The 26,107-nt window shown below is 38.6% G+C and overlaps 1 protein-coding gene across 1 annotated transcript in view; it reads right to left on the reverse strand.

Moving 5' to 3' along the window:
- The window catches only part of LOC141910805 (neuromedin-U receptor 2-like), a 41,940-nt gene extending 23,559 nt beyond the window's left edge, over positions 1-18,381 (reverse strand). Inside the window, exon 1 of the mRNA XM_074801669.1 lies at positions 18,000-18,381. Coding sequence (XP_074657770.1) covers positions 18,000-18,381 — 382 coding nt within the window. The remainder of the gene's footprint in view (positions 1-17,999) is intronic.
- Between the last annotated feature and the right edge of the window lie 7,726 nt (positions 18,382-26,107).

A 26,107-nucleotide genomic window follows, 5' to 3' on the forward strand; every position in this document is an offset into this window, starting at 1 on the left:
CTGCGGTGATGCCATCTTCAAATTGTATATACGCATTAAAGTGTTTGATATTGTTTATTGAGTCAAAGTTTTACATAACCTACATGAGAAAATAAGTAGACTCAACATTAATATGGTGATAACATAATAATTTGCATATTGCTTACGGTAATTTGAGTTTTGTTCTATCACTAGCGATTTTTTAATATCTCAAGGAGCAACTTGCGATGTGAAAATGCTTTAGTTAGAAAAGTTGCAACACGTTTTGTCATAGCACCCGAGTTCACTAAAAGTAAATTGATAAATGGTGTGTATAATAGTGTGTTGCATGTTGGAAATCTTCTCAATGCAGTTGAGCTGTCCAGCCGGAAACGCTATTAATATCTTATCAAATTTCTCAGGCTGCCCAAAGATATCGACATCGGGTCAAGCTATCGCGCTGACAATTAAACGAGGATAGACGATATGGATTATTTCGAAGCCGTTCGCTGTCGTGCGATGTGTGCGACATTAATACTCGGTACACGTCGTAGATCGGGAAAGTATCCTCGGGGACATATTGAACATGTTTATATAGGCTCACGCGAAACCGCGTTCTTGCGTCGTTAGCTTCGGCGATGAATCGGGTGGAATTTATTGCTAGGTGTTACAACAAGTACTAATTCCGCATCTAAAAGACGGAAGCGTCACCAACAGTGTTCCCTTGTTTCTCGTTAGTGGCGACGGCCATAAAACAAGTCGCCGAACGAGGGAGAAAAAATGACGAAAAGACTGGCGAAAACAAGACGTGTATATGTGCTGTAGAACGTCTGTTACAAACTGTCAATTAACACGAATAGTAGCGTTTATTTGATTTGCACGAGACGATGCTCTTGACGGCCATTGCCGATGCACTGAACGTTTCGATTTATTCCCATTAATTAGCGAGACAATTATCCACAGGAATACATCATTACCATTTCTGGAAGAGACCGGCCTCGATAATCATTACTTACTAAGAGGGCAATTTTACGTAATGAATCCAAAACCAGCCGTTTCTACGTATATGTCTGGATATATTTAAAAAAAAGAAAATACGGTAATTTTGCAGCTCTCATTTTACTCAATCGAAGAGAAACCAGATTGAATAAAATTCTTGTTAACTCCGAGTATCTGAATCATATTACGATTCTCTTTTGTTCACCAGAAATTATATAATCTTGATATTCATAAAGATCGGCCTTTTTCGACGGAAATATCCATCAAAAATGAATTAATTCATTAATGAAATAATCAAAATTAGACACGTTGAAATATTGAAGTTGAACGTACATCCAAAAGACACACTTCATGGCGAACAAATTAGATCCATCGACGTTGTTAGACGTTGTTTATTACGCCAAGAGCGTGACCTTCTGACCATCGATTATGATATTTTCTGTTTTCTCAAATGCATTTGCAGAGACCTATACTGAACCTTAATTTCTTCTTATTTCGCCTAACTGCAGAGATTTTTCTTTCGCGAGGAAAAGCTCATTCGAGCACGCGTGTTAGTAAATATATACCTAATCATAATACGCGTAGATCTGAAGAAGTATATAGATGATTGCCATCGGTCGAGGTTTACATGATATATGCGACGGAAAGTGCCGACGACAATTACTGCGCGCCTAGTCCTTTCTCGGTAAATAATAGACCCTAATTATTCTCATACCGGGGTCTTTTTCATGCACCGAATGTATCTTGCAAATAGGAAGAAAAATGATTCGTAATATTCCAGTGTTCTTTATGTGAATATGAATATAAATACTTTATTCTCTCTATGTCGTGTATTATACATATCTTCTTTATCTAAAGAAAATGCGCAACTGAAACGATAAACCTATCATTAACAGTTGAAATGACGTACGTACACGATGTTGTATCACGTAATCTATTTCCGCGGAATTCTTTTTAAAACTTGCCAATACTATACATCTTACGCGGCCGATAACAAATAGTTTAGTGATATTATGTTTCGTCGATAGCGATATTGCTTAGACGAGATGACCATATCAACTTGGTCGAGATGATATACAATTTCCATATAAGACGAATTACGTAAAAAGCCCGGGCATTGAGTAAGTACAGAAAAAAAGACGAACAGTTCTGTTGTAAGAAATATATTGAGAAACGTTTACTCGGCTATATTCTTCTTCTTTGAGTTATTGTTTTTCACGTACCATATCAACTGTGTATCTCTATATATCTAAGTAAATCTCTATGTATTAATCTTTACTTGATTTTTAGTTTCATTTAAATGGTCATTTGTGTATTTCTCTTCCATTCTAAACATTTATATCCAAGTTCAAATTCTATGTTCAAAATGGGAGACACGGCTGCTTGCAGATATTTGATATGTGTGAGATTGTATCCGAGATTGTGTTGAGACACACAATTCTTGAAGGGAATTAGACGAATAACACGAAATATGAGACTATTTAAAATCTGCCTAATTAAAAAATCGATACAATACAAGCATACAAAATGTTACATTAGAAGTTGAATATTTGATACGATAGTTATTGGTTTCCGACCGATATACTGTGAGCTAAAATAGTACCGGAATCTTGGGAATATCCTATTCATGAATGAAGCAGCCATCTCCACAACGCCAGTCATGACTTTGAATTTAAACGTTCGTTGCCCGGCCGCATCTATGCGATTCATCGTCATCGCATAATTCTTGACGCCGTAAAAATCGTTGCAATAACGTTTCATAACTAGTATGCGTTAATTAAGAGGTTTGAGTCGATGTGCACTACGTCATCAATATTGACGTTTCAAAACAATCACAGCTGTAAATCTTGGCCTTTATCTCCATAAACAAATATAATTCATAACTCTTATTTCATTCTTTGATTATTTTTGAGAGGATGTTCACTACGAAATCAATATATCGGGGCTAGACTGGTTGCCGGTCAAGACAATTCAATTATCGATATATTCAAATCCAAATAACTTTATTGATCCTTGATATTATCTAATCTATATAAGATTATTATTTATTGTATTAATTATTACTTATCAATTATTATCTATTACTAATATTTAGCCGTATTTAGTGTTATTTTTCAAGGCGTCAATAAACTTTTAAGTTAGTTTTCTCGTTTCGTAAACAGGAGGGCCGGCATCCGGAGCCGATCTCATCACATCATCGCTTGATCATAGCAAATCTAACATGATTAATATCTTTGCATGCGGTGATTTTACTGCGCAGAAAAAAGCCTATTTAGATGTGCGGGCTACGCTGCGGATATGCTAAACAAAAATTATCACGAGCCAACCACGATACAAGATGAAGTGGACTAGATATAGAGCGATCGTATGGTCAGTCATGTGACCGAATCCAACCGCAGGTGATTAACCAAAAGTCGTTTTTAGGTGTGCGTTGATATGATTTTGCCCGCCGCGTCGGTTCATCGAATGCAATCAAAAGATGATTCGGCGATCGCAAAGGTGTGATCCGGGCTTGGGAAAATAGTATAGAGAGAATCCCACAATGATAACGTACAAATAAAGTTCGAAAATGTTTCCTTGGTCAATTAGTTTATTCGACGTTTCGACTATATTCTAATAGTCATCTTAAAGAGTACCGTATTCCTCAGGAACCAAAGTTAACTCATTGAAATTGAACTTATTCTAACTCAGAGCTAACTCTTACTCACGACTATGGAACCGGATCCAGTATTCCTGAAGATGACTATTTGAATACAATCGAAACGTCGAAACTACTACAGCTCAATGAAACATTTTCGGACTTTATTCGTTCATTATTACTGTGGGATTCTCTTCATATCATCGTCGCAACACGGATATAGTGTTTTATGGACGGTTATTGAGACAATAATGTCGCATTGATTATCACCAGCCCGCGAGTAGAAAATATTCCGGATTATAAAGAAAATCGATCCATTTCGAATGTTAGCTCGTTACCATTTGTATTAACATGAAACGAATTCTTGTAACTAAGCTCGCGTCTCTACCGGACAAACATCGCGGGTAAATTGGGGGGAGAAAAGGTAATTATCTACACCCCGTATCGCGCGACGGTGTTCTTTCCGTGTTTCATGCGGCAACTTTTGAATAAAATCCGTATTGATTCGGAGTAATAATCAACTTGTCATTTACTGTCGGACAACTTCACGCGATCGATCTCTGTATAAACCCCAACCAAACCCCCGATACAATAGATTACTTGCAATCCCGCATCTTGGTGGCTTTCTATCCGTAAGTTCATCGTAAACGTATTTGAACAGGAAATATTGAAAATGCTGTTCTGTCGTGTTTTTGCGCCAATATCTGCCAACGGTGAGATACGCGGCGCACACAATCACCGGTTACTAGTTGATGTGACGTAAAAATTCGAGTCACCTGACTGAACGATGAAACGTCTCTTCACGAACACCATTCGACATTTCTACCATTGCATCAGTTATTTTTGAACATTGTTAGATTATTCTGTCGCAATCTTATTCATAATTATGTTATGAAATTAGTTTATTTAATTAATTATGGAGGCAACATTGTAGAGACATGTTTCTTTGTTACATTATTCCTATGTATATATATATATTCATACTTAATATCTGCCTGACACTGCCTGTGGTTGTGTGATCTTTGGTGACCGTTTGGACAGGTATCATCACAGTTTGTGATGAGTTTACAGTTTCTATGCCTATCCTAGCATGTCTGAGACAACCACTCAACCAGGGGCCGGTTTTATAGACTGGTAACATCTTTAACCCAGGGGCTAACTCAATTCATTTTCATTTGAGTTAACCCCCGGTTTAAAGATAATACCAGTCTATGGAACCGGCCACAGGAGTATGAATATAGGGGCGGGTTCAGTTTAGGAGAGCTTAGTTGTAGATGTTAGTTTGGGATAGAAGGTCGGGGTCGGAGTCAGGCTCGACGGTCGGATTCGAAGCACATTTATCTATGGGCCGAATATAGTCGGACCTCGAAGAATCGTGCGTATATCGATAAAAGAGATCACCTATCAATTGTGGAGTTAATATTTACTAACTATTCGGGAATGTTGGATGAAATCGTCGATACAACAGATCGGACGAGTAAGGAAGCAGAGCCAATCACACTCACTCTCAATTACTTTCAATTAACTGTGTATTGAATTGTTATCGAATATTTTCTTCATTTTCGTCACGCGAATATCCCCTCCAAAAATAGACATAACCGACTTGAATTTTGGAAAACGTCATTACCGAGGGGAAAGATTATACGAATATTTCGGAGAAGGACAACATTCTTACTCGAATGACGTGGCTTCCGTTTGTTAATTCAGTTCACTGGTTCAGTTTTCCACATTCAGTTCGGTTACCAACACACCACTCGTTTCAATTTTGCTGAAAGGTTGATGGTTATTCCATTTACGTAGCACAGTAACTTCCATCGCAGCATATCGGGCTGAGCAAGTGGGGTGAAATTACCGGCCGTAAGATGTAGTGATTTCATTGTCGGAACTCCCGTTTGCGAATATCGGAGGAATAGACGCAAATGCGACGTGAAAGCACGAATGATAGATAAGTCGTTTGAAGGAAATCACATCGAGATGGCTAGTGGATCAAAGAATTTCCAGAACCTCTAAGCGAGACCATACTTAAGCACCGCTCTTTAACACGGCAATCTATCACTGGGGTGCCAGCTTGGAACTTTTATATAGTAATCTAATATATATAGCGACCTTTTCTCTGTGACACAATGTTCAACGGCGCTTTCTATTAAATTTGTATTATCAACCTCAGTCATCTCTCCCTGGGGAGGAGTAACATCCGAGCAGCTGCTATGCATTCAGAAGTCCCAGAACCGATTTACTCCAGGGCCCGGTTTCACAAAAATCTAAAAATTTAAATCTAAAATCGATTTAAGGAATTTAATCTTTTTTTGTTAAACCGGGCCTCGGGTGGAGAGAGGAATAAGGATAAGTGTCTTACCCGTGGGCACTACTGTAACGGGATTCGAACACACGACCTAGCGTCAGACGAACGCACTAACCACTCGCCCACACTCAAATACAGAATCTCATCCTGATTGATTATAAAAGTTTCAGGAGCTGTTTTAATCCTCAATTCAACTTAATGTTTTTCGTACGGATAGTCGGAAATGGAGCGGAACTAGCGAGGTTGTTTTGCCGAGTTTCGTCTCGCAAATAACATGACACGCACACATTTTGTAAGTGGTTTGTGTCACGATTTACCCAGAAGAATTTACACTCAATTTAGCCATGCGGCGCATTAAGGCCGCAGTACGCATAGAAAGCTGCTCGTTGTTCGAAATTAGTTGTCAATAAGACAGAAGAAATGCGACGACTTGTGTGGGAAAGAAACCAAATAATCCCAAATGAAAAAAAAGAGAAAGTCGTTCATAAAACACGAACGGCTAGAATCTAAAAGCACAACGTTTCTCTCGAGGGAGCGCTATGCGATGAGCCAAAAAATATAAATAAATTGTCCCATTATAGGCGAACCGTTCGACAACCTTCCTAAACAGCAATTATCGGAATGCGGTAAGGTTTCCAACTTCCGGCGTCAATTTTCTTAACACCTATCTTATTCTAGCACACTGGCAGATTTTCCTAAATTCAATATAGACTTTTATATTATACATAGACCATAAGATGTTTTAATACCTGCTTTATTTGCTGATTTATCAATTAGAAACATACTTTTTGCAAAATTTTGATTCATTTGATCCTTTTGCTTTAACGAATGTACTACGATAAGTCAATTATCTTAGTGATTTGGTATTTTAAACGATTAAATGTGATAAAACAATTAACGAGACGAGTAGTACTATATAGGTTAACTATTTATTTGACACACGAGCTTTCGCTACTAGTGTATAGAAGCTTCATCAGGTGAATGAGGCAGTATAGAATTTGGTAGTACGAAAGCTTTGAAGATCAAATCATTTGAATGAAGCCCGTTTAATGAACCACAATGTTTCTTTTATCATGATATAGTTAGGCCCCCGAATCCATAAATTATCACAGGACCCACCAAATACACATTGAATTAATTTTTCTATTCAGTAATTGGAATATTCTTCATTAATAATTGATTTGTTCAAAAGGAAAGGTTTAGAATTTGACCAAAACGTAGAAGAAATCGAACGCAGATGACCGAGTTACTACTAGCGAACCTGGTGGCTCCTCACTTGCCGTAAGTGGAACCTTCGATTGCCACAGTAGCGTTGGAGGTGCGTCGTTGTATTTTAACTACATACGACTCGTGGAAGGATGTATGTTGCAGGGGGTAACGATACACATCGTTGTTCCACACACGAGCGCAAGATCATGATATGGCTATCGATTTGCTTACAGCCTGACGTAGACCTATGTCATATCTATGAAAAATACTGATAAATTGACAAGTCTTCATTTACATGATAAGTCTCATGAATTTCCATTTAGATGAGAGAGATATGCCCACGGTGGTTTTCCCTTGAGCCTGACTGAGCAAGACCGAAATATTCAATAGCTCGCGGTTGACGCTTAATTGATTAGCATGTCTTCTACTGAATATATGAATATTCCAAAAAGACACGTTTGAAAACATGCATTTTTATTCAATCATATTTATCTGCATACTAGATTGTTTCAGAAATATATAGAAAACAGAAAATTATTCGAAATGCTAGTTTTAAAATGCTACATGTAAGCAACTAGAATATTCATGTTCAAATAGACGTTATTTACGCTTTCGCTTCTGTTCAGTGTGTATGTTTTATTTAAAAAGGTATCTCATTTGCGCCATTCATCATTCTGAAGTACCATATTGTATTCGGTATGTCAAGAATTCGCTATCGATCGGCTGACCGCGCTCATGGTTGTTTTAATTCTAGGAAAAGGATCGTTGAGAATTCCCTCGTTTAACTACCGTGACACCGTTTAGAGCCTTGGAAAAGCTCACCATGAATATTCTCTTCAGAGGCCTTGGAGGTGTAAAATGTATTCATGCCCGAATCCCTGCATAGGTGAACAAGAAACTAAATTGAAAGTTTATTAATGCCTTGAAAAATGATACATATATTAATATGCTTAATGTGATCGAGAATAAATAATAGAATATGAAATCATATAATATTCAGGACCAATAAAATTATTCTCAATATAATGTCGATAATTGAATTGAAATGACCGACAATCAGTCTAGCCCGATATATTGATGACGTAGTGCACATCTTCCAAAAAACAATCTTAAGAATTTTCGGACTTTACTCCATGTTAGTGTGAGTAAAATAATTTTATTATTTTTCGGATTTAAAAAAAAAATTTTGTTTTTGATTGAGAAGTGATAAAGATTTATTGGAATTACCTTTCCTTCGATTAAAATTACTCGCAGTTAAATCCAAAATATATAAAAATAAATCTTATCAAGAATATTCATCCCTCAGTTACTTGCTCGATGCAAAATCCAAAAAGAAGAAAAAACTGATACAGCCCTCAGGATGGCCCCCTTCGTAATTATCCAACCTGGAACCTATTAACAACTTCATAAATCTTTGTAAACACAGATAATCGGCTAAAGACACCGGATTTCATTTCTTTGGGGAGCGTTTCAGGAAAAGGCTTTTAAGACTAAACTATAATGAATCTTATCCAAGCATACAACGTCGAATTCTATCATACACGCATTCTCCTTTCATTTAATTTAGTGCATAATCGTACATTATCTTTGTTTTAGTAAGTATGTTCAAACTTTTCATCGGTTAGTTTTACACCATCAGTTAAGCTGGGCTTGATACCCGGATAAGCATTTATCGTGGCTGCCACGCCAGCTGGGGGAAATAAAAATGACGTAAAACCTAATGCAACAAGTCGTTAGCAGTGAGCCGTAACATTGGTCTTTATAACCGGTGTCATTTATGGTCAAAACAGAGTCTGGCAGACCTTCAGATCACATGACGCTTGAGGCCATCGGTGTCCCGCCAAATTAGTCTTGCACGTCAGAATACATCCGCTTCGATTTGTGTAGCGACAAAATTATGGGTACTATTCCGGAAGGGCTGTCAGCGCAAGCTGAATTGCCGAGCAACAAAAAACGGCTGACTGGATCGTCATTAGTACGTATTAAATGATCAGCTGCATAAAACCATTGTCAAGGTATAGATCGACTGCGACTTCTGGTTGACAAGTCGTGCACGGACGTGTAAATAATTCCCCGATACCAAAACCACCGGGGTATCGAACTACATCACGGATTAATGCAGATTAATGCGATACCAATATCAACAGATTACAGATTAACATTTATGTTGCGCGTATAAGGTATTCGAACATTAACCCCCGTGGTTAGTGGCTTGATATCAATAGCTCGTGTATTAGCTACGTCGTTTCCCAATGGCAATATTCGCTTCACCGTCATCAGATAGTTTGTACGTACGTCATCAATACGCAATTCTTGACGTGGACGGACGCGCCGATTGATCTTTACGCGAAAGAAAAAGACAACGGTTGAGTACCCCGAGTATTCATGTATTCGTGTGTGTATTGATTCATCGTTATCCTTGCAAGTAACTGGGCGGATCCAAGGGGAGGGTGCACATCATCTCAAAAACAAGCACAAAAATTTATCGAAGATAAAAAAGAGTTATGAAAGGTATCTGATTACAAGGTGAACACCAAAATTCTCAATTATAATCGTTATTTCGAAATGCCAATATTGATGACGTAGTGCACATCGACTCACACGTCGAACCCCTTAAATAACGCATACTAAGTATCAATGTAAAAATAAACGGCTTTTACAGCGTTAAGAATCTGTTATGAAACGTTTTATTTCGAATCGAAGTTTCTTTTCGGAGTAGAACATGGGCAACTAGCCGGATACGGCTTGCGACGAGTCGGTAGGTGTCGGGTTGCCGTCGCAAGCCGGCTTATGTCGAACCGATAGAGCAGCAACTGTCGGCGTCTCGTAGGCCGCTAGTTGCCGCTAATCGGCGATAAACCCAGTTGCGTCGGTAGGCGTCGCGTTGCTTGTCGACATAAGCCAGCCTTTAAATATAAGACCCAATTCAGCCACCGTTTGATTTCGTCATTGCGCGGAGCCGTAGCAGCTGAAGAGCCTGAAAATCATTCCTTAATACCGATCGCTCGATTGAGTGTCATTAATGGCAACCAGACGTAGAGCCCTGGGGCGTCAATTAAACACATTTGTGCAAGTGAAATGGTGAATTTACCGCAATGATCAATAGTTGGGGGAATATATCCCGGTGCCTCACGCCATCGAAAAACGACCAAAAGCTACGAAAATGGACAACATTTAATTTATAGTTATTTCCGAATCTCGATGTATGAAGGCAGCTAACAGAAATGCACCCAAATCAGTCGTTTGCCTGTTCAGGCTGGATGGAAAATTGATAACATAAACCGAAATTTCCGTATATATAAATCATTTGATTCTAAACCTAATCATTTAAACAAACAAATTATGTAAATCCGACCGACTATCCAACTACTGTATATCTGTACTTCAATTTGCGATGATCAACTCACCATGTTTCGTTCCCGGTCGTGGATTTACAAGACACACAACATATAAGTTGAAAATAAGACCATTCCTATTTCAAGAGTGGAAATTAGGGGATATACGGCAGCCATCATAATTGGAAATAAACGACATATCAAGGGATTTTGCTAAAACAAAACAAAAATTTGTATCGAATCTGTGATCCAGTTGGATCACGAGTGGAGAAAAATGTAACGACAAGAATCAGATTTTTCGTACCGAGCATAAGGGGCATTTCAAGCAAAAGGGCACTTTTCACTGTGAACAGGGCCACTATCATATTGAAAAATGACGTATCTAAAATATGAAGTGCGCAGGTACCTGAATAATCATTTGAGAATGAAGTACTTTTCGATTTTCCAAAAAAACCATGGAAATTGTATCCAAATTTCGGAAATCTTGACACAAATTTTTTTACACTGACTTCGAAGGGAACTTTTAAGGGTTCGTTTTTAACCCCGAACCCCCACTTGGCACGGGCCTGAGAATATCTGGGTTTTCTCGTGGACCTTTTCGTTGCTCACTCCCCTCGTAACATTTGTCCGCCCTTTCAAGTTGGAGAAAATACTAATTATCTACGGCTGAATTACATCGGCGATTGCGGTCGGAAAACATTTGTCTGGTACATAGATACCGTTTCCGTGGCTGTAAATAAGTAAACATTTTCCTAACAGAAATGTCTATATAATTCCTTTCACTCCGGTCAATCGGTAATAATAGATTCTGATCTGGTAAAATTGGCTTTACTAGCTGTTAAACATGCTGAGCACCATGCAGCTGTTTGCGCAGCGAAGGGCTTGGATTGCTTTCGGAAATTATCGGACCTTCAAAGGCACGGCATTATTCCGAAGTTGAATATCCGTGTTGCCTCGAGATGAGATCATTGAACTACGGAAACAAAAAAATATTCATCAGCTTCCACTTATAGATAATAGTATGTACATAGTATACGTAGAAACAGGTTCTATTTTCACTGACCATGGGGAGAGCTCATATTTTTAGTTTCAACTTTACTTTTTACAAGTTATACTGCGGTACGTATCACACACGTAGCTCACGCTCGTTAGTAACACAATCGTTATGGTTGATTGATCTGTTGCGCCAGAGCTTACACCAACATTCGTGGTTTGCGTTTATACGTTCGATAACTGAACTAAGCCGCAGTATATCGGTAAACTGTCTTAATCTCACGCATACCTAATTGTTCAGTGTATTATCATTAACGGGTCGAAATAGGCTTACAATTTGGATTCACAATATACAATACAGGTATTTGCATTTCGAAATGTTTTATAAATTTTGAAAATAAGTGGGAAAAACATGGAGTAAAAGCCTCCGCGCACACGAGACTTAGATTACGCAAATTGCGCTGCGTCAAATTCGCCTGGTGGGCGGGTAATTTTTCCAACGCATTTTGCTTGTTCGCTATCAACTAATATCTATCGTGTTTTATAATTTTTGCCGCAGCGCAAAGATCGCTTAGGTGTAGGCCCTTAGCGCACATTGCGCTGCTTTCCTCGTCAATGCGCTTGCACTATTACTTAAAAACCGCCAAGCAGCCAGCATATTAACTTCGAAATAAAATAATTGATTCATTACACGAGTATATCACTTGATCTATCCTAAGGGATTACTAGAATATCTAGAATTCATGAAATCATAATTTTCCCCTTGCAAAATCCTTAACCCTGAATAACTAAATGTATGAAGCAAATATGGTACACCACTGTGAACTGTGATGTACCATATTTTGTACCATAATGTATACCACAGCTCCTTTGTTGGCGCGCGACGGAATCAATTCCACGCTATGCGTACGAACTTACCCTTTCGGGGAAACGGGTTTTTTTGCAAAAAAACGAAAAGCATTTAATAATTCATATCGAAGAGATATCTTAAATAAAATGAGAAAAGTGGAATCAAATGAAGAAAACTCAAAAGAAAAATTCTCGGCGACGCGGTTTTTCGAATGGTAGTTGAATGGGTGCCCTATACATACAATCTTAATGAAATCATGATTACTTGGTTTAGTCAGGGAAGTGTCCCATTACACTTCCCTGTTTAAGTGAACACGATTTTGCAGGGTATCAGGGTTTAATTTGAATGTTTCATTCTTAAGTTAACCAGGCCCCAGTTGTACAGTTGTGACTTAAGTTCAAACGTAATCATAAGTCATAAGTTGTTAGATTAACTATAGAACTGAGTTGGTCTTAGGCTGTTCTTAGATCTAAGCAATGACTGCGCAATTGGGTCCAGGAATTTAAGATTCAGTATAGAAAATGCATTTCGTCGCCAAGAGTGCAGCGCGCGTGAAGGCTTGTACTCCACTCGGATCATGTGTGTGTAGCCGGACAGATTTGGCATCGTTCAAAATGTGACGCGAACCAGATCAAGTTGCAGATTATTAGATATCAGCGAGGAAAGCTAGTCGAGCGAATCTGTTACTGACGGCGATATGAGTGACTGACAAACATGTATGTGTCCGCACGTATAAATGCCGTTACTGTTTATATTGTCTGGACACGGCCCTCGATGTAGGCGTACCGAACACTGATTTGGTAAAACATAACCGAAAAACACCGACCATTCTGTAGCAATCGTCGATATTGCACTTGAAAACGATATTCACGCATTCATTATTCATTGAAAACGCATTCATTATTTCAGTAGTATGGCCACACGTGGAATCTCTCGAAAAACATTTGCAAACGCTTGTATCGGTAATCAATTATCTTGTTTAGAAATTCTAAGATCAGCTATCGATTTGAAGGGAAGTAAAGCGGTTTAGTCATCAATTTCTACGTTTATTACAATCTTTTGTAGTAAATTGGAAATATTGCAAAGGCTTTAGATTTACCGTGCTCTAACCGCGTCGACGGTCGTGTATTCACGATGTTAGGATGGATTCAAAAATGCAGTTATAACGAGCCGGGTGCTTCAAATTGAAAGATATCTCCATTAGAAATGTGTTCATTTCCAGATATCGTGCATAGCAACCGCCCTGACCCATACCCTCAGGTATTTGATACTTTATCAATTCAATTTTAATTTTCAATTTCAATTCATTTCACAAGAAAGCATGGTTAACTAATATTCACAAAAAAAAAACAAAATAGAATTGAGAAGGCTTTCTTATGAGGACCACGCAAAAGCCAAAAGGCCGCTACAGCGATGAAAGAAAAAACACAGGGGAAAAACAAGAGAAGAGTAGAAGAAAAGAAAAGAAAAGGAAGCTGAGTATGAGCGATAACACGTGATAGTGATTTTGGAACAGTAAGGGTTATCGCAGATATGGGAGTTTGGAATTCACCCACATTCTGATGATCCAGACCTCAACACCTACACACTAGATATTTTTTTATTGAAAATGAAACTAATAGATTGTCTACGAATGCCAGTAATTTTGCGCACCAAAAATCGTTAAAACTTTACACTGCGGTAAATTTCGGAAGGGGTAGTTCCACGCTGCACCAGGGGTTCTTTAAATCTCGGCTCGATGCGTATGCGTCCAACTCTATTTTTTCGATCGTTTACTATACGTATTGCAGATATCCTGTTCCTGCAAAGCCATCCCCTTTCGACAAAATGGTCGATGCCGAGTCGATAAGCGAACACAATTATTTCCATTATAAAAGTTATTTCAATATATGTACTTTATGCGAAGCTCGCCAAGCGACAAGGGTCGATAAATCAAATTCACGAGCGTCCTGTTACTCAATTTGCATAAAGTAATGACACTTGCGTTTATGAATTGCACCAATCTACCCCCAGTATCAATTTTTACATCATATTAAAGTAAATATCATAAAACCACAGGTTAATCATAATTGCGACCTGTTACATTCATTTTATAGATGAGTCGCGAGAAATATTAATTGAAACCGTTTTAACGTCGTTCCCAGATGACATATATATTACAGAACGTTTATCATGGTGTTATTCATGTAGTTATTTTTGCGCGTGATGTCAGTGTATTTCATGGCGTTCTTTAATCTGCTGTCAAAAGTGCGATCTCCAAGAAACAACAAATATATTGTGATCAGCAGTGAATAAATTGTGACTTTTGTTTTGTCTAGAAAACAAAAACAATAATCGGCTAATGTTTATTTCAACTTGACTTGAGACGACATTGTTCAGTTTTTTTTGGCGGTACATACCTGATCAAAGTCTTGATAGGACCAGAATGGGCTGGCAGTTGAACTAAAACATCGGTTTTTAATGCATTCTACGCTGTGTTATCAAACGTGGGATATGGACATTTTTCCAAATGCAATTACGGGAATTGCCTCAGTGCATTGGCCTTAAACCGGCTGCTAAATCACATCTAAGCTTCGACGAAAACGTTTTAAGTGTTATATATATCGTCTCTAATTAATTCAATTAAACTTTCAAAAGTATAGTCGAAGCTAACGATGCTAGTTATACAGCTCAGTTTATTGTTGCAACGAAACCGAGCAATAAGACTTATAGTTTAAGGCTATTGCAAATAAAGCGCAGCTTGCGCGGCCATTCTTCTATCTGATGTTGATATTTTCAATATCTGAGTAATAGGCGAACAGTCGAACCGCGTTATTCGTTTCTAATCACCATTTTCAATTCATTTAGATGACGTTTTATGACGTATAACCATGCGAACATACGAATACATGGCTTCCTTTCAAAGTAATGAAGTGGCCATCAAGTCGATTGTTTCATCTATTATGAATCACAATCAAACTATCACAAATCGAGAAAGACAGCCACTGGCCGTGTAAAATCCAATCTTTATGATACCCTACCCTCGAGCTTTGAGACTGATTATCGGTGGCATGGCTATTTAACTGATTTATTAAGTCGATCCCCCTTATTGCGCTAATCAACACCACGTGTTATTAATGATCGGTGACACGCGCAATATTTCAATACTTTATTGCGCTAATTTTGGATATATCCAGTTTCGGCAAAGAAAAACATTGCTCGCGAAATCCGAATACATCGGGGTTATTGTCAGCTGCATATTCGAACGGATTTCTTGATATCCATTTCTGATATCTGGTAATTGTGGATATGCTCTATTCGTGTTGTCAGACCAGCTTTCCGTAAGCTAATTCAAACAACCTGAATGAACTGTACGCAATCGTTATGATTACGTTACGAATTTCGAATCACAGCAAGTGAATGAAATAAACGATGCTGCAATAAGAATTTAAAACCTCCTGAAAATGTATATTGATGTAGCAGCTCCGTGCCCATCTTTTTCATTTTTTTTTATTCCCAAAGTAAAAAGGACACATTCTTACGAGATAGATAATGCAGACGAGACAGAAAATTTTTTAACAAAAAGGCACATTATTCAGGATTTCATCTTTATTGCCTGGAAACTATTTACAATGCTGTAAATTTTCCAGAAAGCACTTTGCACCAGGACTTCATTTATTGCTTGGAAATTGCGCCAAAAAGCAATTAATTTTCAAAATCTTCTGGGAATTGTCTCGTTCGTCGTGGATTAAGCCCTTTTTTGTAAGTTTTGCTTACTCTCAACAGTGGTCGCTGGATCCGCCGCTGGATTTTCCTCTATCAGATAGAAGGTTATCGTTGCATGTAGATCATCATTTTATATTACACCTAATAGGGGGTAATTCATTAGTAACCACATACCCCCTAAATGAATTAGTTCATGGTTACTTTAAACGGTAGGAGTGGGGGTTAAAACGACGAGTGTAAAGTTCGTATGTGCCTACATAAAACATGATACCAATATCCTTCTACTTGCTTTAATAAAGAAGTTTCCAGTTTCCTTCGGCGATAGACGAGCTTCTGGCCACCGGTTTTCAGAAAACACGACGATATACGCTGACCGGAGACGGGTACGGGTGAGACAATATTGTACAGGGAGAGAATTCGTTGGAACCCAATTGGAGGGGGCCGATAAAGTAAGCCTGCGTACACCAAAGGGCGATATTTGTTGCGTATCATCAATGGCCGTGAAATCTGTGTATGCTTGAAACCTAAATTCAAAGTGAACAATAGTACTATTTTTTCGCTTTTCAATTTAGAAGATATGCCGTGCACGCGAATCGAGTTGTTGGTTAGTTGTTGGTTGAGATTCCTTTTTGTAATGGCTGAAAATCAGTTGTTATTCACATCTGGTTTAAATCGCAGGGATCGAATCCTTATACTAGACGAGTTCAGATAGAACGTCTGTAATGAAAGCTTAATAAATATCGATCGACTAGATTCCGTTTTTTCAAAACTATCGCCTTGTACGCACGATAACCTCCGTCATTCGATGTCATTCTTTCGATTTCTAGATATCGTGACATATCTGTTTGAGAATGGGCGACACCATCTCTGATACTGTTGCTCACGGTTTCCCACAGTGTGTGTACATCACCATTTGTAAACAACCGCGTGTCAACAGACGCATCGACCACACTCGACCATTATATAGTTCCGATAATATTCAGATCATCGATGCGCGAGTGAGATCCGTATGTCGAAGCTCTGGAGGGACTGTCCATAAAAGGCGCCCACAAAAATACGTGGCCTCATTAGTTTTATGTAGCTTATCTATTGAAAATGATTTGAATTTCGTTATTGGAAATGAAATCTGTTTTTACCCTGGGCCTGAATTTGACCAATTTCAGTCACAAGGACTTGTTTGCGATTGATCATAACTGATCTGAGAGTTTTGTAGACTTTTGTTGTAGTTTTAATTTTTTAGCTATCATAAAACTGGGTCTTGATTTCCCTGCTTTTTCCATGTTCACACGAGAATCAAGATATTAGGCCCCACAATGCAATAAAAAGGAATGTAGCCTAATACATTGAAACAGTGTGGATCCAATACTATCAAAAGCGATTCTTAATTCACCTTGTCACTTAACGATCCTTTTTAAAGCCTATATAAGCATTATTACTGAAAGAATATGTCTGGTTGAAAAAGCGTCCATCTGTTGAAATTGAAATTGTTAATTTATACAAATCATTATTGTCTTACTCATCCGCTTAGAGAATATATATGGACAGCTGCCATTGAAAATTGCGCTTTCGCGACCGATGAATATATATAACCGAAGATAAACGTGATAGAAGTTGTTTGAATAATTTTAACACCAGTCCGCAAAACACCGTGGGTCTTACTGGAGTTTTTTTCTGTTGTAACGGTCTGCGTATAATTTCATCGGCGATAGTTACCTCAAATCTATTCTCTAAAACAACGCTTTTGTACGTATATTTGCGTACATATTCGTGTTCGTTTATTCATATGTTCCTCGTTGATGGTTTGAGTTGCGCCGCCGCCGCCGTTTCCCACCAAGTTCTATACACATGCAATACCTTGCATGCGGAACGTTGCGCGTATTTGTTTGAAATGTTAGGCGTTTGTTAAAGCGGCGTCATTTTTCAGCCTTCAACAGACAATTCCTCGGGATAAGATAAACTAAGTGCTCGTTTAAGAAAAACTATGTATAAAAGAAAACAATACACACTTACCCAGAACGAGAGTCAACATGTCAGATATCGCCAAACTGAATAAGTAATAGTTCGTCGCGGTTTTCATGTAAGTATTTTTCGCGATGACTATGCACGTGCACGTGTTACCGACAGTTCCACTTACGAATATTAAGCAATATATCAATGTCAAAACGATTGTTAAAGGAAAGCTAGTATGTCGTCTCTCGCCTAGAGCGGCGATAAGCAATTCTTCGTCGCTTAGATTGTTAAAACCCGGTGGATTTTCGCACAGAAACGAACTGTTTTCGTACTGCGGCGTCGGCAGGAAATTGCTACCGTTCAAAATCGCCAGTTCTGAAATGTTACTTCGCGAAACGTTTGCGAAGGCACCGCCGAATTTGTAAGCCTCGCTGTCGGACATGTTGGCCGATATATCCATTACTAGCTGCAAAACACTCTGAGAAAGGAGAAAATTCATAATAACAAATACCGCTTGTTGTTCTCGTATTTCCGATAGACTTCCGTTTGGTTAAAAAAAGCATAATCCAACGCGTCGGCGAAAACGATCCATTTTTCCATATTGTGCGCACCGCACGCACCACAAACCAATTAGCGAACCTTTCGCACACTACTTCTACCGAAAATACGTCGAGCAAATTTTTCACTTTATTCCCGCACTTAAACGACGGGAAGTTACGATGCGCTTAACCAATTTCAGTGCGCGTGCAATATGTTATTTGTTATTTGTGGCAAACTCCATATCCTTTCGAATATTTGAAGGTATTTCGCATGAAAAAAACATACGCAAACGGTAAGTCCATCTTAATCTTTATTACTTATAGACTCCGAGTACGTTTGTCGCCCGGTGGAAGCGAAGTTCTGACGATGCGGCTCGTATCGTGAGGCGATGCGCGCTGCTGACAGCCTTGCTCTGATTGGTTCTCGCAGCGGTGAGAGCCTGATGACGACTGAGGATCGCGATCGGTACCTACGCACGTAACCGCGATCGAGCGTACATATCCGAAAACATTCGACTTATCAGTTCAAACTCGTAGTACGGTGGTGAGATCGAAGGTTTCGGTAATCGTTCATTCGTCGACACAAAATCTGTAAGAACAAAGTAATTAAGCATTCGCTTTAGAGAATAGATTGTCCGACAACTCGAGCGCCAGAGTTAGTTTCTATATCGACGCACAGATGGTTGGGGTTAATTTCATCCCAACCGCCACGCACTCGGCATGACTTCTATAAATAATTGACACTCATATCTAGCCATGAGACGCAACGACATACAATTCGTTTGGTAATTAAACACAGTGTACAAATGATCACTGAAGCAGCTTATTATACGCCAGTTTATTTCTGGAAATATTGATGTATGTAGGGGCGGATCCAGAAATTTGAGCAGAGGGGGTCATGCGCAAGGTGTTTTCCCAGCTTTTTCTATTATTTCAATGAAATAATGCATTCATAAAAATGTGTGCATGATAAACCTATACAGTCATTTTTGGCAGACCAGGCCCGTGCTGAGGGGGGTTCAAGGATAGCGAATGAACCCCCTCAAAGTGCCCTTTAAATTACGTGTCATGTCGAAAGATTTGCGTCAAGATTTTTCCAAATTTTGATACAATTTTCGGAAAATGATAAGGAATCCATTCTCATTTATTCAGGTACCCGGGCACTTCATATTTACGATCTGAGTCATTTTTCAATAGGAAAGCTCCCTTTTTCACGGCAAAAATGCCCCTTTTCTTGAAATAGAACTGCCCCTCAAAAAAGCTCGACACGGGCCTGCAGACGCCGAAACGGCAGTCGACAGAGATTTGAATTGTGGTATTGTGGTTAGTTTCATAATCAATACGATTGATATCACAATCAGAAAAAAATTTCGAACACGGAGCAGGGGGATCGAGACCCCTAAACCCTCCCCACTTAGATTCGTCCCTGGTATGTATTACATGAGTTGGTTTATTCAATGTATTTCGTTCGTTTCAACCGAACTACGATCTTTATCCGGGAATTATAACTCGTCGATGAAGAATTCTCTCGAATTTGTTCGTCGACCTTTGAATTGTGTACGATGGCACGAAATCATCGTTGATTGTATTGACATTTTTTCAGATCCACACACTCCACGAACGTGTAGCGCGAGGCACAATGAACGGGAGATACACGCGGTGCATTTTGCCTACTAGATATTTTCCGCCGAATGGTCACTCAACAATCATCAAACCGTACATGCATACTACGTACACTGCGATAAAATTAATTAATACGCGATGAGCGATGATGGATTAATTTTGTGAATGGCAAATTGATATCCGCGGATAATGAACGAATGTCAGTGACTTCTGACGTTTACAAATCGCCGAATGACATCGGCTCGACGTGGTCGTACGGAAAAAACAAATTCCAACATGTCCGTAAACGGGAAGTTATGCCAATAGCATCGCTTTAATCGAACTCTCATCAATTTCTCGTCGATCAGTAGTTCTCATATAGGTATCTCGTAATCTGTATACGTTGAAAGCGCTTTGTCAAAATTGAGATAGATATTCCGCGCGAGATACTCTTTCGATCGTTTCCAAAGGTATCGGTTAGAGCATCGTCGATTATTGAAAAACCAACACAACAACCAACGGCTCGTTGCGGTGGTAGAACTATAAAGTTTATATTTTGGTTTCTTCGAAATATACCACATTCCCTGCATTATTGCATGAAATAGTGTATGTTACACCTTGGTGTAATCATTTGAAATGATTACTCCAAGGTTATACAGAATATCAACTACGGTGTCGATAAAGGTAGCTTTACAGCCCACCATTGTTAAAATAAGGATGTAATATTCGAATATAGGCAGTATAAATCTAAACAACTCAAGATGTTTTTTGACGCCGTAAAAACCGTTACAATAACGTTTATATACATTGATACCTAACACGCGTTATTCAAGGGCCTCTGTGTGTGTCGTTGTGCACTAAGTCATCCTTATTGGCGTTTCAATTACAATTGTGAATTTTGGCATTTATTCTTGTCATCAAATATATTTCATTACTCTTATTCTTTGATAAATTTTGAATATTTTTGAGAAGATTTGCACTATGTCATCGATATATTGGGGCTAGACTGGTTGCCGGTCAATTCAATTAATCATTGAAATTTAAATCCAAAATAACTTATTGATCCTTGATTTTATCTAAATCATATTATATCATTTATTGTCGACGATATTAAGCAATATATGTGTTATTTTTCTAGGCATCAATAAAGTTTCAAGTTAGTTTTCTCGTTTACCCTTTTTATCGATAAATGGCATTATAGTTAACGCAAGATTCACAGTTTCACCCTTATTTTTAGAACTAAGTAATTGAACCAATTCATTCACGGGTGGTCTGAAATACTAATACATGTCTGTTTTTATAAACTGAATTTTCAGATCGTCGAACACAGGACAAATGAGTGAAAAATGATACCCATCTACGATGTCATTACTGTCACAAAATAATAAATGATAAAATGAAAATAACTCATAATAGAAACCGAAGTTAATGTATATTTCAACGACTCAATTTGTGCGGGTTGTATTGGAATTACCAAGTTCACTTTTCATTACGACCGAGATTGAAATGGAATAAGTGTCAAATTCATCCACCGATCGAGAATCAAGATTAAAGTGTCGAAAATTATAGACATGACGTTACAGCGCAGTTGCGAGAGCTATATGCGATGCATTGCTTTTCCGTCGTCGACGACCTAATCTGAAACTTTTTGGTTACACATTCGATGTCTCCGATCTGCTGCCGTTACAACGGCGCACTTTCTGCTCGACAGAACTCCACATCGACCTTGCATTATGTGACATGCTCCTCACACGAACACCACCTTTATACGGAAACGATACGTATTGCAGATAACAGAAGCTTTCTATGAGAGGGTTCGTGATTTGGATATTGCACGAAATTAGCGCATTATTTCTTTGTAACGAAAAAAAAAGAAAAACAATAAAGAAGTTCCAGTTTCTTGCCGCCACAACATGATGGCGCCTAAAAACTTCTTTATTTCGAAGAAAAAATCACTGCCTTTCGAAACGGCCGGCAAACGCACATAGACATTTTGATTTGATGGATCTACTAGGAGAAAACAGTTTCTATTGCATCTAGCTATAAACTATGCAAGAGAAATGATTGCGTCCCATTTACTAGCATTCCGACTATCAATGTCACAATTCAGACCGCAATAGCTTCATTTTTTCTGCAATTATGAGTTTGAGAAGGGCATCTAAATCTAGACATCGAGCAAATCAAGTTGTTGTGCAACAGCGACAACAATGACGTCCGCGTTCTTGGTATAACGATCAATGAATATGTAAAATTTCTTTTGATCCGTCTATCATGGGGAAATTCATTACGACCGAAAGAATCCCTATTTGAATCAAAACTATTGTTCGGCCGTTATATAGTAAGATTGCTACAGATGTTCCATTTCGTAATGCCTGTCGGATGAGTGATCTGGTGGTATTCATTAAATTCGTCTCGACGTGCATACTATATTGTCACGCTATTCAAACATATCCTGCTCTGCTTTTTCCAATACAGGTGCCATTTTTGTAGTCTGTTTGGGGCAATATATGATGTTTAATTCACGCGCTGCTCTGTTTTCTTAAGTGCAAATTGAGAAAGCGAATGAAGCTTTCTTCGTTGTTTTTCTGCCAGAAATTTATGGCATTCCGTTCTGACAGATTTTCCAAGTTTTCCCCCCGTTGGCATGTCTATTTTCAAACCATAAACTGCGAATGGCGACAAAGTCTAGCGGGTAGAACAGATGTAATGCAGCCGCAAAAAGGTCTAATTTTCTCTCAGCGATTTTCTTGGCATTAACCATTTCTAGTTCGTTTGAATGTTGACAACGTTTTTGTGTCGGCGGTGAAATGTTAAAAGAGCTCCGCGACGCGTTTGAGAGGATCAGACTTAATTAAATATCTATTGATCAGCCAAACGAATCGATCTCAAAATAGACAGAGTGTGTTGCGACATGACTACCTATGCTCTTTCTGTCTCTGATTCTTTCGGAGGAGACATACCAGGTCGGAAAATACAAAATCCCTTAGCACTTAAATACCAAAGGCGTGCGTCGGAAAAAGGTGACCGTAATACAAGACCCTCTGGAATACTTCCTTCTTTTACTTTTAGTTCTATGCTTTTATGCTGCTGAATAGCGAGGAACAGGTTTCCAATTGATTTATTTATGTAGTCCGAGAGCTTTGACGTATTTGAATGTCATACATATATATATGAAATTATATATATATATATATATATATATATATATATATATATATATATATATATATATATATATATATATATATATATATATATATGAAATTTTCGAATCCCATCTAAATGTAAATCTCCAAAATACGCGGAAGATAGCATCGGGAATAGGAAAAAAACAGTGTATACTTCTAACGATATAACTATATCGGACGAGACAGGTCAAATTGATACGCTGTTACACTTGAACGTTTGATTCTCGACCAGCTCGCGGGATTTACAACAGAAATAAATCATATAGTTACACATATCTATACAGTTGAGACGAATAGACTTAGATCGCAACAAGAGACTCACGGATATTTAGCGAACGGTGCGGGTAGGCTAGATCTTCCGCGATAAAAGTGTCCTGTCATGACAAACGTCGGCTGCTATCCAGAGCGAAGCTCGATGGATATATTAAGCTCGGTGTATTTGTGGCCGTATTACGGCTAGTCATGATCTCCTTTGACAAATTGTTCGGAAACAATCAGCCCCAGTCAACTTCTCTCAGTCAATGTCTCAGACTTTACGCAGGAAATGGGCTTCCAATATTTGCATCCAGAATAATAGTACCGTATTTGATTGCCACTGCGTGCGCTAATATGTCCGCGCACACCTGTAATTTCCACTTTTCCCTTCTATTTCTGCGACAAATAATGAAATCAATTTGCCCCTTTCTGTTGTGATTAAGTGACATAAAACGTTTTGCGTGTTACATTTTGTTTTCATTTACTTAGACCTGTGGAAGATGGATATCTATTTGCGTCAGGTCATTAAGCGAAGCGCGGCGATATTTCTAAAATGGTAATTTGCAATACTGCGATGTTTACGCGTCAGTAAAAATGTATTAGACGATGAAAAATTATCGTTTTTTTTACTCTTGTGAAACCACCGTGATGATTTTACCATTTACAACCGCGCGAATACCAACTGAGATTTTCAATCATCGGGGTATATTGTTGATTTTCCTATTTGACATTAAGATTATGATACTTCCCGAAAAAAACACTTCCATTAGGCTTATTGGATATACAGTGTCAGTGTCATCATACGTACATCAACAAATCAATTATCTATGAAATACAAAATTACTATACGATCAATCATGTTAGATATAGTCCGATCATTAAATCTTAATCATTTAATCATGTGAAATTGGAACATTTTTAAAACTGTGCTGTGTATTTCCATCATATACTTTGGAAAACGTCTACTCTGCTGCAGTTTACAGTTCACTTTGCGACTTCTCTTATCTTATCTAAAATCTTATTTTCAATGCCATTTCGTAGCCTATCATATTTTTACATTAAGTGCCACATAACTGACACTAAGTTAACGTGTAACAAAAAAGACACGTGTTGTAACGTGTTCCAAAAAATTGTTTTTAATCATAAGACTGGTTTTGAGTTGTTAAATCGGCTATAGAACCAAGATGGCCGAGCCTTTAATTTATGTCTTGACCGCGCAACTGGTCTTGCAAACACGTCACTCGCCATATAAATCATCTAATCGTTCAGAGTCGGCTTAGTATCGCGAGGGTGACTTGAGTTTGTATTTATATTTCGCACGTTTTTTTTTCCCATAACAATATTGAATCCTCGAGGATGGTTTAGTGCAGTTACCTACCGATTCCATTTTCTCGGTGATCTCCGAGCGATATCCCACGTCCCGCAGGTCTTGATGGATGTGCCCGCACGCACAAACCACCTTGAACGAAATCAGCGTCCTCCGAAGTATCGAGCCAGACGTACCAAAGCTCGCATAGAAGCCTTACGCGTACACGGTGGTCATTTTTCAAATCTCCCCACTATCAATCAAGTCGGTGTAATCAAAAATGTCCGTATAGATGTATGTGAACCGGACTCATCAAAATTGCTTCGTATACGAGCCCCCGAGTACGATTTCGTGGCCAGATTTCTCCGTCGGTTATCGACTCCCCATCTGTTATTCGTCGTATCGATGATCCGGGATACTAATAACACAGAGTAGGCAGATGTGTTTCCGTAAAAGACGACAATTATTGATATACGCGCGATTAAAAATCTCTTGTTTATCGGCTCAGTTTCGTCGGACAAAATAAACGAAGTCGATGTTTTTTTGTCCAGTGTGACTGGATATTTTTCAACTTATCGCGCATCGTTATCTGGGAACGAACAGAAGTTGAGAGTGTTGACGATAAATGACCCTTGAAGAAATCGACGCCGTTTCACAGTAAAAACCGCACTGCGCTAATATAATCCATCAACGTTTTGCATTCCCGGCGGGACGAATACCCAATAAACCTGGGAAATTATTCGCCCAATTCATCATAACAAAATCGTCGTGTGTGATTAACTAAACTGCGCGAAATCAGTACACGGGGGTTAATCATTCCAAGCGATCAGCAGCATTGAAACCTATTATTCAACGGAGTCCCGCCACCGCGGCGGATCCCCTATTATGTAATATTAGAAAAAAAACATAATTCTTTGAAGGAAATAATAATACGCGCACCTCAAAGAACGATATTCGTTCTATTAGCCGATATTGTTTTGCCATATGTCACCGAGTGCAAACGCGAATGATATCATTTTCAACCTGGTTAACAGCGCGCGCCAATACATCATTGACAGGGGCTCGTGTTCTAAGCAAATGGATGCTGTGTTAGTTGTGCGGCGAAAGCAATTTCAGAGATCGTCTCCAGTGACAATAAATCCTCGTATGATGTTAGTACACACATATACGTTACATCAGCACTTTGGAATAGTTTTCTCAGCACTCGACCGTCTGGACAGGAAATTTCCCGAGGCAAAGTTAGCGTTGCCATCGATAACACTACACAGACATCATGTA

Source organism: Tubulanus polymorphus, chromosome 1 (assembly GCF_964204645.1).
Source record: "Tubulanus polymorphus chromosome 1, tnTubPoly1.2, whole genome shotgun sequence".
In the NCBI taxonomy this organism is placed as follows: domain Eukaryota; kingdom Metazoa; phylum Nemertea; class Palaeonemertea; order Tubulaniformes; family Tubulanidae; genus Tubulanus; species Tubulanus polymorphus.